Source organism: Trachinotus anak, unplaced genomic scaffold, assembly GCF_046630095.1.
Source record: "Trachinotus anak isolate AG129_WGS33_773 ecotype Australia unplaced genomic scaffold, CSIRO_AGI_Tana_v1 ptg000023l, whole genome shotgun sequence".
Taxonomy (NCBI): Eukaryota; Metazoa; Chordata; class Actinopteri; order Carangiformes; family Carangidae; genus Trachinotus; species Trachinotus anak.
In genome coordinates, this window is record NW_027273874.1 from 2082936 (window position 1) to 2098126 (window position 15191).

At 44.9% G+C, this 15191-nt stretch overlaps 1 protein-coding gene across 5 annotated transcripts in view; it reads right to left on the bottom strand.

Moving 5' to 3' along the window:
• pcdh7b (protocadherin 7b) overlaps positions 1-15191 on the bottom strand; it is a 107533-nt gene that overhangs the window by 47001 nt on the left and 45341 nt on the right. For 2 of the 5 annotated variants that reach the window (XM_071459170.1, XM_071459173.1), the window contains exon 2: positions 10237-10456. The exons of 2 other annotated variants lie outside the window; for them this stretch is intronic. In XM_071459170.1, coding sequence (XP_071315271.1) covers positions 10237-10456 — 220 coding nt within the window. The remainder of the gene's footprint in view (positions 1-10236; positions 10457-15191) is intronic. One more of the 5 variants, XM_071459171.1, reaches the window with a different exon arrangement.

The window sequence follows — 15191 nt, forward strand, 5'->3', positions numbered from 1 at the left end:
CTCCTCAGTGGCGAGTATTGATCCGCTCCATCTTCTGCACAGAACTCATTCCAGATAACACCGGAACTATTAAGCTTTTATTAGCAGTTCATTGACAACTAATTAATGCTTTATAATAAAATATAATCTGCTTGTGGCAGATGGGACATTCGTCAACAACTGTATCTCCTCGAATGAAGCATCTGCAACTGGTGTGTAAACAGTTAATTAATGGCCGTCATGTGCAGTCATGATAATAATTCATGCTACACACTTGTTAAAAGCATTTACAGGCAGGTTTAAACACACAAGTTTTATATGTGAGTAGGTCCATTCTTAACCTCAAAGTCCACACTATACTGCTTCCTGAGCTTTCCACAACACCTCATGACCTTCATCAGCGAATGGCGTTTGCTCCGTTGGTCGTCAGACAGACAGGAAATGCATCTTATGATCATTTTAGTTAAATTTCAGGTAAAAATGAAAAATATCTGATGGTACCAGCTACTTACATGTTCAGCCAAAATGATTAATTGATTTATCAATAGAATAAAATAACAGTGAACGTGTCCTTTGCCCTTTGAACCACTTATAACGTGTTGATAAAAATGTGAAATGAGAGGTTAAATGAAGTGTTATCACTGACACGTGCAGTGGCCTCTTGGATTTTGTATTATGATCTTCAGTCTTTGTATTGATACTAAAGCTAATATGTTTGATATGAGGTCAGTGACTTTGACCCCGTTGCCTCCAAGTGCAGGAACGTTCCACAGAACAAGCTTAAGCTACTCTGCCCCCCCCCACCCCCCCCACCCCCTCCCCCCACACAGCCCACGCAACACACTGATTATCATTAGCTTTCCACATAATGCCTGCAGCAAGCAGGCAATTGTGTGCCTGTGTTTTGACAGTTTTACAGCATTTAGCTGTGTCTCTGAGTCATCAAACCACCCTGATTAAAGACGAACATGATGTCAAATTCCTAAATAATGCGACCTAATTGGTATCAATTAGTGGTAGCAGCCGCCGCTGCTGGCAAAATCCTTTCCCAGAAGAAATGCCAGTATACAGCCATGCCTGCTGGAGATGTGGCTCAGCAAGCTGTTCTGTAAATAGGCACATGTGGGTGAATGGGTGGCAAAGGAAAGCTACCAAAACAAGTTTGTAGGTTCTTTTTTTTTTTTTTTGTATGCTTTTCACGAGTTTGAATCTGTGTAGGGGACAAAGTTGTGGGCGGTCGAAGAGCGTAATGCGAAGTATTGGAAATGTCAGAGGTTAATCTGCTGGTGGGCCACACATACATAATGTGAAACAGAAAGGGTTACAGCATGCGTGCGTCAGTTTGTGCACAAACACAGCCTGTAAAATGTACACGATTTGCAATTCCTACCTTAAAGGTCAAAAAGAGTGTCACTGCTTATATTCCAACTGAGACACACACACACACATGCACACACACACACTTTTAGAAGGATATCTCTTACCAACTTTGGCAAAGCTTCACTAAAATGAAGTCACATTTATGTACATTGGCTGTGAGCAAGTTACATCTGGTTCCAGTTGATTCAGTTGGGTTTGGCAAAACCTGGTCACCATTTTCTCGGAAAGGTCTGTAATTGTGTAAATGTGATGTGTTTTATAGTCAGCGCAGCATTCCTTGCGCGCAATATTAAATTGCCAGCAAGTTTTTTTTTTTGTTTGTTTTTTTTTGGGGGGGTGGGAGAATGTGCTCCAGTGGGGAGTTATTATGCATTGATTTGTGTATGTGCCTCAACTGTGAGATAGGAGGAAGAAGCTGGTGGTAGTGAGAGACGGCGTTTGCACATAAAGTATTGTATGTCTGGCGAGCACATGAATGAATGCATGAGCGGCCACAGCTCGGTGTCAGCCTACAGAATGTGTGAACACCTGAATGTGTTTTTTTTTTCTGAATTCTGTTTGTTTGCGCTCTCGCGACGAATTTCCTTGAAGTGAGAAAAAAAAAAAAAAAACCACAACAATGCTTTCATTCTCTGGCTTTCTCAGTGCTCCTGGTGTGAAGCTGGCATGCCGCAACATATGCACATACATACACACACACTTGTCCCTTGCCGTGGTCTTTGGATGCTAATCCCACATTCAGGGAAATCAGGGAAATGTGCAAATAAATAAATAAACACTTGCAGTCTGCAAGTATGATTGTTGGCATCCCTTGCAGCTTGCCCCTCCCCTGCTATAGACCTCATACTGGGAGAGACATGGCACCCACGGTGTCCCAGTGCTGCACACCTGATGTTCCAGCATGCACCAGCGAGTGTAATTCCTCTCTCAATGCACAACCTGTTCGCCTCATCTTCTCCACAATCGCGCGCAGAATCCTAACGGTGTGTCAAAATAGAGGAAAGTTACAAAGAGACGGAACGAGCGGGAGGAGTCGTAGGAGGGACAGATCCGGGTAGGAGCGGAGGGGGGAGGGCAAAACAAGCAGAAGACAGAAAGCCTGGTTGGAAAGGAGGGACAGAGGGAAGGAGGGAGTGGAGTGCGGAAGGCTTTGGCTGGGTGCCTTGGAGGTGTTTAATTGTCTTCATTGAAGACCGCCCCCGCCCGAAATGCTACACCTGACACACTTACCCCAGCCAAGGAATGATTATATCGTGAGAGAGGTGTGGGAAGGAACGAAAAAGATATGGGAATTTTTTTTTTTTTTAGGTAGGTCCATTCCAAATTAATAGCTGTCGTAGAAAGTGATTTTATTCCGAACATAACAAATGCCTGTGCCATTTGGAGACGGGCCAAATTGCTAGTCGCCGCTTCATTGCACCTAAAAAGACACAAAATGCACATGGCGGCGGGTATGACTATAGGCCCTCATTGAAAATACAGTCATGTCTCTGCAGCGCCGTGAAAAGCCATCCTGCTTTCTTTCTCCCTCTCCTACAAGGGCTGCCTTGCGCTTTATCAGCTGTGCATCCAAATCGCAGAAAACAATGTGGAAACACAGCAGACAACCATCTCCGAAGTGAAAATCGACACACGTGTGGCACTCCCCTCCGAAACAATATGGCCGCCTTGCTTGAGTGGGGCTTTTATTGCAAGCACTTCACAGAAACACCTTCTTATTTACTGGCTTTTTTTTTTTTTTTTTTTTTTTCTGCAGTGGCTCATATTCTGTACATACACGGCACAAAATAAAGCGAGCACACTTTTTCTCTCCCTCTCTCAAACCAAATGGCCGTCATGGCAGAGCGATGCTTCGGCGTGTAAGCTGGCTGAATGGCTTTTTTAATCTCTGTCTGGAGTGGGTGTCAGCGCGCCTCTAGCTACACAAAACACCACAGCAACAATTCCATTATCTACACTCTGACTTTCCACAATGTGTGTTTGTGTGTGTGTGTGTGTCTGCTCGCTGCATTCGTACAATCAGTTCTTGTTTATTTCTGGCAGTTTCCTTTAGAACTTACTAGTGTAATGCTAGATTGCCCCTTCTTCTGCATTAATGCTTACAATGATTCTAAAGGGTCAGTTCACCCAAATCCACAAATAAAAATTTTCCCCTAAAAATTTCTGCCTCTTGCCATATACAGTACTATAGAGGTTAATATTCCACAAAAACACTGATTTCTTACTTCTCAGATCATTTTTTTCCTAAAGACCTAAAGAGATCATATTGATAATTCATGAGAAAAAAAAGTATAAAAAGATTCATCTTGTGACCCCATGTGGTGACTCTGAGCCCCAGGTTTGGAACCACAGCTGCAAAGAGTCGACGGAACAATCTATTCACCGTTTTTAGGGACTATTTCTTTGCTGCTACATTTATTGATATGTATCTTTGCATTCTGTTGGCTGACATCAAGTTAAACCAGAACTCTCTCCAATACGGGTAAATGCTAAAATAGCTTCTTAGCCAAGTTGGATGACCTGATCCTTTAACAGGAAACATAAATTTGCAGTCCCCACAGATCCTCTCGGCCTGTCTAGGTATCCAGTTTTAATTCTGTCAGTGTGGTGTGTGTAACAGGAGTTAGGACTGCACTGGGTGGGTTTTACAGTTCATGCGTGCCCATGTGGAGAGACAGGGAGGAAGACAGCGCCGTGGATGTGACACAGGGGTATGATTTGAATACCTGCCTGCTCTGGCTGAGCAGCGATCAATCATCTCTCTGTCAACCGCCACTCCCTGCTGGCAACTTCTCCATCCATGTAACCCTGCCCGCCCCTCACTTTTTCCTTCTGTTTCTCATTCTCTGTCTCGCTCCTGTTCGCTTTTTTTCCTTTTTTTTTTATTATTAATTTGCTCTCCATCTCCTGGTCTCTTTCCAACCGCCCCATCCTTCGATCCTCTTCTGGGCTCCCATGTGGTGTGTTACTCATTTACTCAGCCTTGCCATGCTTCCCTCCCTTTACCTTCCCCTCAGTGCTTTCTCTCACATCATCTCACCAGGTCCTCTTGTTCTCCCTGTCTCCCATGCTGTCGCCTTGCCTGAGGATATCATGAACAGAAAAGGGGCGAGGGGTAAAGGACAGATGGAAATGACTCAGAGAGACACGGCAGAGGGCGGTAGGCAGGCACAGAATACAAACCCTGCTGCACAACGTACAAGCATCCAAATCCTTCATGCACTTTTTACACGCAGCTAATAATTATTTCTTTCATTTCTGTCCTGATTTTAATTTTCTGATAAATATTGTAGTGTTTTTAACTCGCGCTCGCACATGGACTGTGACCTTGGGGAAGGCGAGGAGGAGAAAAGCATGTGTAACATGCTGATTGATAGCGCGAGTGCCTTCCGCTGGGTGATTTTTCACTAAACCGCTCTCTGCCGGGTGGTGATGGGCACAGCGCACAAACACAAACACACACATGCACACACACACACGCACACACGCTCATCTCTCCACCAAGTTGGGGGAAATCAGACCTAAGACCAGCGCCGCTGCCGCTCCGCTCTTGAAATATGAATGGTTTTAATTAAACAAACTCGCTTTGCCATCTGGCCGTACAATTGGGCTTGCCTAATGAACAGAGTTACACACAAACACTCACGCAAAAACACACCCACACACACACACGTGCACATTATTAACTAGGCTAAGCAGCATTCCAACGGGCAAAGCTTTGGAAATGGAGAGAAACAACAACAATGAAGTGATCTAGTGAGGTGCTTCACAGAGCTGGAAAAATGATGCAGTGCCTCATTGTGCTGCATGGAGAGCGTGTCTGTGTGTGTGTTTGTGCGAGTGAAAGATGGCTAGTGACTCCTTTATGTGACTTAACATAGGTTTCTGTGTGTAAAATTGTCACAATTCACTTAGTCCGTCCACTGTGTCTCTGTACCTTCTTTGTACATTGCGCTTGTGTGCGCGTCAGCAAAGGCTCTGGCAGCGTCTGTACTCACCCGCTGCCTGACTGATAACTGCTGTGATGTGCCACTTGTTTGTCCTACTCTATTGAGCCGACTAGCCAACACTAAATGATGATGTTTGTAATCCAACGGTGGTACCCCAAGATTTCCCAGCAGGAGAGACAGGAGAGGGATAGAGTCTGGTGTGCATGTCTGTGTGTGTGTGTTTGTTTGTGTGCTGGGGGGGGGGGGGGGGGTTGGTTGGTTGGTTGGTTGTCTGGCAGCCAAAGCACAGAAACGTGGGAGGCATGCTAACGTTAGCAGCCAGTAGGACGTGCTATTACTCTCTTAGAGGCTACAATAAATTTGCGCTGTTCATCTGTCTCAGCAGCCAGCGTGATCGAAATCAGGAGTCAGCCTCTGTGAGATGCACTCAGTGATGTAGTGGCAAATAAAAGGTTGAGTAAACGAATGTGCATCCTCCTGTCTGTTGGTGATCATTGTAAGGTACAAGTAGCTCCTTCCTTATGAAAAAAACGTGTCCCTTTTCCTGTGAAGTTTTTTGTCTTTAAAACTCATGTAAAAGCAGTTTTTTGATTTATTTTATCCTTACACACATGTCCACATAGGGTGTGATAGCTTTGCTCATCTATATATATCATAACCACTGGCAGCCCAACACATATCGTATCAACTCAGAAGGAGAAGCCAAAGTAAAAGGTTAGAGCAATTTATTAGCGTGTTTGTATTAAAAAAAAACATATAATGTTTCATGCTATGGATCAAATAGGATAAATCCTGAGCATCATGACCTACAGCAAGCACAGCACACCGTAAAGCTGCACTGATGTACTGAACAATGATATTACATCTTCGGTGCCGGGAGCTGTTCGGATGCAGGCGGAGGTTTCACATAAAAACACCTCAGACACCTCACTCGTGATGAAAGGGCAATGTGGAAGCATGTTATTTTGAGGTGTACTTGAACTAACTCCGTAAAAAATTGGAGAAAAAAAAAAAAACGAAAAAAAAAAAAAACCCACCAGGCCCCCCTGGCGATGCGCAGATCAATAATGGAGCACAAGTCTTTGACCCACCGATAACACTGTACAATCTGGAAGAGCTCTTTGCCATCCATAACGGCCTAATCGGGTGTTTGACTCCAAACACTCAGCGTTTATGAATATCTGATGAGCGTTGGGGTAAGCTTATGAATAAGTGAGGGGCCCAGCTGTGCATCAAAAAGATCAAGACTTCATGAAAAGTGCCACAGCTGAGCAATATGTGGAGCAAGGTGCTGTTTGAGAATTATGGTAAAATTGATTCACTTCCTCTTCTAGAATAAAAAAAAGGGTATTTCAGAAACATTTGTAAAGATACAGCAAGAATCCTCCCGGGCTCCCACCGTGCAGCGTTTGACTGACTCTCACTCGACTGAAACAGGGTCTATGAGGACGAAGCTACACAGGAGTCTTGAGGTAGTTTGTGCAGTGTGTAATGGGTCAAGAATGTGTTGATATTCCCGTGGTGACCCCAAACACTCCCTGTTCTGATGGTTCTGGAAGAATCTGTCTTGGATAGAGAGGTTGTTTTTTTTCTTTTCTTTTCTTTCTTTTTTTGTTTTCTTTTTTGACACTCCCCATGGAAAGAAGTCAACCAATAGAAAATAATAAAGTTCGAAACCTGACCTTGATGAAGGAGATGAAGAAAAAAAAAGAAAACACCGTTCCCCCGGCACATCTGTGCAGGGTGGAAGGAAAGGAAGGATGAGGAGCGGGAGGCAGAGAGGGAAAAACACAAGTTTGTGTGTGTGTGTGTGTGTGTGTTGTCTTCATGTGTGTCTGTCTGGGTCGATGTCAGTACGGATGCCTGTGTGTTTGCGTGGGGGCAGAGGGAGATTTTTGCGTGCATTCATGTGTGTGCGACAGATGAGCAGCTGCGGTGGAGGACGATTGTTCCTGCACATTGTGCGAACATCGATTGACAACAAGCAAGTCAGAGCCGAGGAAAAAAGGAAAAAAAAAAAAAGAGCCAAATCAAAAAAGGAGACATTAGCCTTTGTCCGTGCTTCACCCCGACACAAAGCGATAGCAATCAAACATGATGAATCAGTACCGTGGTGAATGAGGAACAAAAATCAAATCCTCCGATTCACAGTTTTCAAACTGACACTCATACCAAGGTCAGGATTTCTTTAGGCTTGAATTGACCCCCCCCCCCCCCCCCCCCGCCCCCCACTACACCAACAACAACAATGACAACGGCCTTTCGTCAACACACACGTACACATCTCCTCCTATCTTTCCTTCCACAGGACAAGAGAGGTCTAAAAAAATGACTCTCACCAGGAATCATCAGCGCATCACGCACGTAAATGTCTGCAATTACCTGTCGCTAATGATGCCCACGCCAGCACTGAGCGCCGCAGCAAGCCATCTGCTAACTTTTTTATTTTTTTATTTTTTGTTCTCCCTCTTTCCTCATAACTCCCTCATTTTCTAAAAGAGCTCGGGCTTCGTACATGGAGCAAATGCGGCGCTGATGGTTTCTGTATATGCTCTGCATGGCTACAACAAGAGAGAGCGCTAATGACTGTAGTTAGCTTCCCTCATGAGGCTGGAGCAGTTTGCCAATATTTGCCCTAACCTTAGATGATTGCGTTTACTTTACACATAGGTATTTAGCTGATGCCATCATCCACAGTGACCTTGCCTGAGTGAGCAAGAAGGGGCTCATCATCTTCTACAAGGGCTGTTTAACAGGTAATATACAGATTCTTTTTTTTTTTTTTTTTTGCTTTTTCTGTGGTTGAATCACAGGATCTAGACCAATTGCAGTCTCTCAGACAACAAGGCCTTCCTGTTGCCCACCTAAAACCAGATTCTATCACCTCCGTGGCCTCCGAGTACACACTGCAAGAACACTGAGCTGTATAAATGTGCTGCAAAGATGTGAGGTTTGAGATTAAAAACAATATGTTGAGCAAAACAGGCCAACACTCACGTGCACTCGCTCCCTTCCGATCTCACTTGTACAGCTGCCTTTCCACACACACACACACACACACACACCAGTTCAACTGATCTCACTAAAGATAGCGAGCAGCAGCAGAGCATGTTGTTTCTCTTGGATGGAGACTGATTCATGAATTGACCTTGACTCTGTTCCTCCAACAAATCTCCTCTAAAGCTCCAGTTATACTTTGCAATACCACTCTCCAAAACCGTGGAAAAGGAGAATTAACAGCATATGCGCGCTGAGCTGAAACCAAAATTGGCTGGGATTACATTAGCATATATTTTGGGTCGGTGTTGTAATTGTAAAACATTTCAAATTTGGCAATGTTTTATGATACATGAGCTGTTTGGTATTCAGTATTCCATTCTGGGGTTCATTCGCTTCATTGTTGATGCTGTTTTTGTTTCCACTTTGGATTCGCTTGACAGGCTGATCACACTTTTGATCTAACTGGCTTGTCTGCTACCACTTTCAACAGAGACCAAATTGAAATGAGCCTTTTAACAGGGACTAATTTGGCAAGTAAATTGGTACCTTTTAATCAACATAGTTTAAAAAAATCCACAAGGTAGCCCTATCAGCTCACGCCAAAGTGTTTCAAAACCCTTTTAATCTGCATTAATGCCAGAATTTGAGAGAGGTCATTGTGGACACCTGTGTAACTACCCGTTTGATGTGGACATCTGTCGGCTTTCCCCGGCTATCTGCTGCATGGGGTCATCACATTAACCATGAGCATTCTACGTCCCGGCTTCACCTTGTGCAAGATTACATCGACTACACTGATCTGACGGAAGTTAAGGCATCATCTACCAAACAGCTCCATCTAAAAAGAGAGGACGTGAATCTTTAAGCCATTTGAATATCCTTATCCTAAGCTGCGATGGGAAAGCCTCTGCACTTAGGCTTAGCACTCTCAAGACAGCTCCTCCTTGTTAAGCATCGCCTCAGACTCCGAGACTATGAATGGGACCATTACCCCCATCTCTCACTGCACACCCAGATTCACACACACACACACACACACACATATTTTAGCCTTGGTAGGAAACTAGCTCCAGCTAACTGTGAGAAGGTTCTGCAAGGGAGGATGCAGTACTGTACCGAGGGACTGCTATTACAATAGACTCTTTTTCCATTGCTCCCACTCACTCCCTCTAAGCTGCAGTCTTTTCACATTACAACCTACAGAACATCAGTTCTATCTCCCAATTGGAACAACATGCGCTCCTTCATAAGGGCCTCAAGCCAAACAACACATCGCAAATCAGCGCAGCAGCTATCAGTATAGATTCCACACTGTTCAAGTTGAGCATTAACCTCCCGCTGTTACACTTCTTTTACTTTATCTCAAAGAGTAGAAGACAAGATATAGAGATCTTATAGGGAAATCTATCCTCAGTCAAGCAGAGGCCGTGGCGGCAAATGAAATTCAATGGGAATTTGACAGAAGTCCGCAATGGCTGCAGACTTACAGGAGAAAACGGTCTGAAAGGTGTTGATCTCAAACAATATGTAACGTGTAGAACCTTTGAACAAATAAGCTTGCTGTTTCTGAAACGGAGCCGTAGGCTTCATAATAAATCCCAGAACTCGTCTTCACATGATGTTCATTGGTGGAAGGGCTTTAGCTTTAATAAGAGTTGCAACAGCTACAACTACCACACCACATCATACCTGATGAACTACGAAGAGAACTAACCAACGTCAACAATCTACAGGCCAAAAATGCCTGAAGAAAGGTCTAGTTGATAAAAGGAATGCTAATGAGAGGAGGGATAACCTCGCGTTTCTGCGTGTTAGTGAGGCTGTCTACCATCGGACGTGCTATACGTGAATGCTCTAGGCAGTATGTGCATGTGTGTTTCCTGTATCTTAGCGTTTTTCTTAATCTCCTTTCAGTGTTTGCCCCTACCATTTTCCATGTGCTCTGCCTCACCGACACTGCCATCCGGCGTTGTCCTCTCGTAGCTGTCCTCGGGCAGGGGGAGGGCGCCCAGCCGGGGGCCCGACGAACTCTTGCTGCTGGGTGTCTCCGACTCGTCCAGGCCGCTGTCGTAGCAGCTCTGCAGCGATCCCTGCTGGTGAGGGTCCTGGGGCTGGCTCACCACCGAGAAGGTCACTCGGCGAAACGGCTACAAGAGAAACCAAACGGCCGGGGGTCACTATAAAAGGGACTGCTTTACTTTTTTGTTTTCTATCATTATTAGCCTAGGGAGTTGGGGTCCTCTGGATTTTAGAGAGGGGTTTTGGGTCAGGATGGTAGAAAAATAGGTTAGAAAAAAGGGGGGTAAAGGTAAGGAGGCGTAGAAGTGTGCTAGCTAGATTTTTAGGACACAACTATTAGGGTACCCTTAAATCTCCAAGCAAGCTGTGATGTCACTTTCCTGGCCCCAAAAATAAGACACATAGCCTCATCTGCTCTATCACAACAACCAACAAAGACCTTTCATCATCCATTGTTTATTTGCCCACTAAAGAGAGGAAAAGGTGAACAAGCACTGCGCTCTGCAGGAGGTCAGATTTGACGCTACAGAGCAGAAGCGCAAATGGCAAAGACGAGCAGGCGTGAGCACACACACACACACACACACACACACACACGCGTCGCTAGGTAAGCCGTGGGTTCGCACTGTCAATATGTGTAGCCCACTCGAACACATTATTGAACAGTGTCCCACGTTAAGCAGTAACAGGCATGTCATTAAAAAGCCGAGGCCTCTTTTCTTTTCTCGCTGCCTCAGTCCGTTTCCTTCCCTTTCTCTCTCTCTCTCTCTCTCTAACGTCTCTCCATCCCTGTCTGAGCGTCGCACAAAGGTAATAGCAGAGAGGACGGGGATGAAAGAGGGAGAATGAGCGTGAGACGAGGAATGAAAGACCAGGCCTGGTCATTACCAGAATAAATGGCATAACAAATGGCTAATGCCATTCATTAATTAGATACAAACACAGTCAAAGCTCGCCTCTGTCGCAGGCGCATCTTCTCTTCCTGCCCCTTTGTTGGACCTCATCACTTCCTCATGTTCTCCTCTTCTTCTATTACCCCCCCCACACCTTCCTATCATTGTTTCCTTGTTCCATCATGAAAATATTAAACAGGACAGAGGCCCATTACTCCTTCTCTCCCTCCCTATCCCCCCATTTGTTCCCCGCTTGTCTCACTTGATAGAGTAAAGCCAGTTATCAGCCTCTGTGATCGGCTACTTGCATCTTCTAATTTGAACATCTACTCATAAGCCGTCATGAGATGCAGGCGTCAAAACGTCATGTCAAGCTCTTGTGGTGCATACAGCACACACACACACACACACACACACAGAGACATACACACAGATGTAGGGAGCACTCTCAGCATGTGTTGACAGGTCACCTTAGAAAAGTGAACCTCTTTTTTATTTTGTCATCTCAAAACACTTTGTGAGCACCTCTGAATCTCTGCCAGACGCGCACTGGGGAAGATTCTCTTTTTCATAATGAAATTTCCCACAAGCCACTGGTTAAAAAAAAAAAAAAAAAGGCTTCTCTTTGCTGTGTGTGTGTGCGTGTGTGTCTGAGTGGAAATTTGCATTTATTTATATATTTCCTCTCGGTTCTCTTTCTCTGGCTGGCTGGCTAACACAGCAATCTTGGCAATAAATCATGTTTCCATGTAATTACAATCAACACTCAACAAATGAATTGGTATAAATATTCATGCAAATTTCACTTGGATAGTCAAACATTTGTTGCATAATTAAAATCAGGACCCAGAAGGAGAACTGCTCTCTATAAGTGTAATAACACTTCAGAAGATGTTAAGATATTAAACCATGTTTTATATATATATATATATATTTAATTTTTATTTTTTTTTCTTGATTTGTTTGTTTGTTTCTTTCTTCTCACTTGTTTGGTGTGAGGTGCGTGTTAACAAGCCCCACAGCTTGTGTGTGGTCGAAAACAAAAGTACTTTGTCTGGATCGGATTTAGTGGAGTGCCGCACTCCTTGGGAAACACGGCGTTCTAATGATACAGATTAAACAACTGTTGCCTAATGAATTGCCGGCGAGACCGCCGCAAAGAAAAAGAAACACCCGAGCAAACGCGCACAGAGGGAAAATTGAGTTTGGGAGAGAGAGAAAAGAAGCTGACGGGAAGGAAAAAAAAAAAAAAGTTAAATGAACAAATGGATTTTATTCACCTGAATTTCCCCTTATTTTCACTGGAGGGAGAGCGAGATGGAAGAGAGAGAGAGAGAGAGAGAGAAAAAAAAAAGCTAATTTGTTTGCAGACCAGAAATGGAGTTCATGCAGAGATCGCCGGAGGCTTTGGATTAGAATCTGCAGCAAGCACCGTCTGCACAGCGACCTTCGCTCCCTTCATTCTGTGTCTTTTAAATAAATGAATAAAATAAAAAGTGATTCTTTTTTAGTCATATTTCCCTTCTATTTGTGTGTGCGGATGTCTACGTGTGTGTCCCAGTAGAAGCTGGGGAAAAAAAAGGAGTTGTCCAACATGCCATGTGAAATTACACATGACATCTTTTTTTTTCCCCTCCCTTCTTCTTCTTCTTCTTTCTCTCACGTATTCATAAGAAAGACAATTTGGGGGCTTGTCATGTGGCCAAACCACAGGGAAAAATTAACAAAATTATCTGCCAAGCGTGCACACAATCAGAGCTGACGACTGGGGGTATTGCTGCCCTGAAGATACTTTAATGCATGAGCGATGGCGAGGGAGATTTTACAGTGTGGGTGTTACAGTGGAAGTGGTCCCCACGCTGTCTGTCCATGCTGCCGTATGGTACGGAGTTGACCCCCCCCCCCCCATGAGATACTGGCCATTTCCAGACCTGGTGAGTTTGTTGAGGCTGACTGAGTACATGCCCTTTGATGCAGCCCCCTCACCCTGACCTCCTGGCCTCACGGTCCACCCAGCTGCCAATCAATTCAGCAGTGACCAAGCCCCAAACACCAGCACACCCACATACACACAAGTGAAGAAACACCATGACCCCCTGTCCCATTTCATTTTAAAGGAGAGCTCAGTTTCGTGACAGTTTATGATATGATGGATGTTTTTTTTAAAGCCTTGGTTTCAGAAAACAGAAAAAAAAAGTCAAAACAAGACGAAAACCTCATCAAATTATTCCACCGCTGCTGTTACAAACATGCATCGGTACATGGCTAAACCCCACGCTGTGCCCTGCCAGAGAGTAGCCAGGCTTTCTTTATTGTATGGATTTCATTACAAGTTAGCACTAGTTAGCTTTATCTTTACCAGATGCTGGACCCCCCTCTCCTTCACCCACTTTTTCGAGGTCCCAACAGCAAGAGGGCCTCGTTGGGGCGTGCCTGTGATCGAAAGCCAGCTGTGACAGCCACGGGTGATTGAGCAAATCCGTCATCCCGAAAAATGAACAACGCAAACAAGCCACAGGTTTAGCTCATGAATTCGGAGCTCTGGCCGAAGCTTGGCCCGGCCTATTTCCTGGATGCTAAAGGGAAAACACATGGGCTGTCTGACTCAAGCGGAGCTGGGGCCAATAAAAACAGGACTGTGCCACTCATTGTCAATAATGTGTGACCTCTTGGACTCGATTTTCATTTCCTCCGCCCTCAAACTAAATGCTGAGCCGCTGTCAGAAGCACTCTGTTTGAGCCTTATTCTTTTTTTCTTCTTTTATCTCCCTGCAAACCTTGAACAGGGAACGCATAGTTTAGAAGTGGAGCACTCTGCCTTTGCTTGTGTTGCTCTGATTAATGACACCAGTTAAGAACATGTTACTTAAGGCTATACAGTAGCTTTAATGTCAACGCTCTCATCAGCCCATATGGCATATTTTATGTCACTCTATTGCTGACATGGTGCAGTGCATGTACCGAACGCACAGTTGTGACTGTGTTTATGCTGTATTGCTACTCCTCGTTCATTGAAGAGGACTTTTTGAATCCGTTCTCTCTCTGGATGTCTGGAGTTATAATTAAGCCCACCTCCACCAGAGCCTCTGGAAGGAGCGGAGGATAATGGAAGCGTGGAGGTGGGTCTGGTTGGAAAACACAGTGTGTGTAATTTCAGCTGTAAATACCTTTGGCGGATGGCAGTGACCCACTGCTGTGAACCACAGGAAGTAATTGTGGCCGGGCCGGACTTGGGGCAAGGGGAGCAAACATAAACTGCAGGGCCAGTGTCTTATTGCAGTCAACCGAGAAAGATGGAGGGATCCAGAGAAGGAAGTATGAGTAAGTGAGATGGAGAGGAAGATAAAAGAGGCCAGTGGAGGAGGAGGGGGGCAAAGAGACATGGAGAGAGTGAGAGAAGGGGGGGGGTGACACATGAGCACGAGCATGATTGCCAAAAGTGCCAGTCGGTAATTAAGACGCCATGTTTCATTTTTAATGGGCAACCAGACAGTGACCTGTGATACGCCACCTGAGACGTGCAAAAAGTGCCAAATAGCCACGGTACACCAAACAACATACTCCGCTGGCATCTTAAATTGGTCTAACCCAATCACGGCTGCTCGCCTTGCGAAGCTCAAGTGCAGGTGAAGTGAAGTTTGGTGTAATTCCAGTACTGTGAATTAAATAGATCATGAGATACAGTGATGTTTAAGCGATAAATGAGACAAATGCCCTCGAGGTGAATGTCTGACTGGAAATCAATTGGAAAGTGACCCGGGTGGATTCGGGTTCTGTTTGGGTGCTGCTCAGTCGCACTTGCAGGCTCATCCCACGAACACAATGCCGATGCGGTCCGGCCCCAGTCGTCAAAAACAAGGGCCAAATGTGGATGGTCTCTCAGGTGTGCTAGCCCGACCTTCACTCCTCCATGAGTGACCAGGGGAATTTCAAAAAGGGATTTGGACAGGGCTGAGAAAGTTGTGGGAAT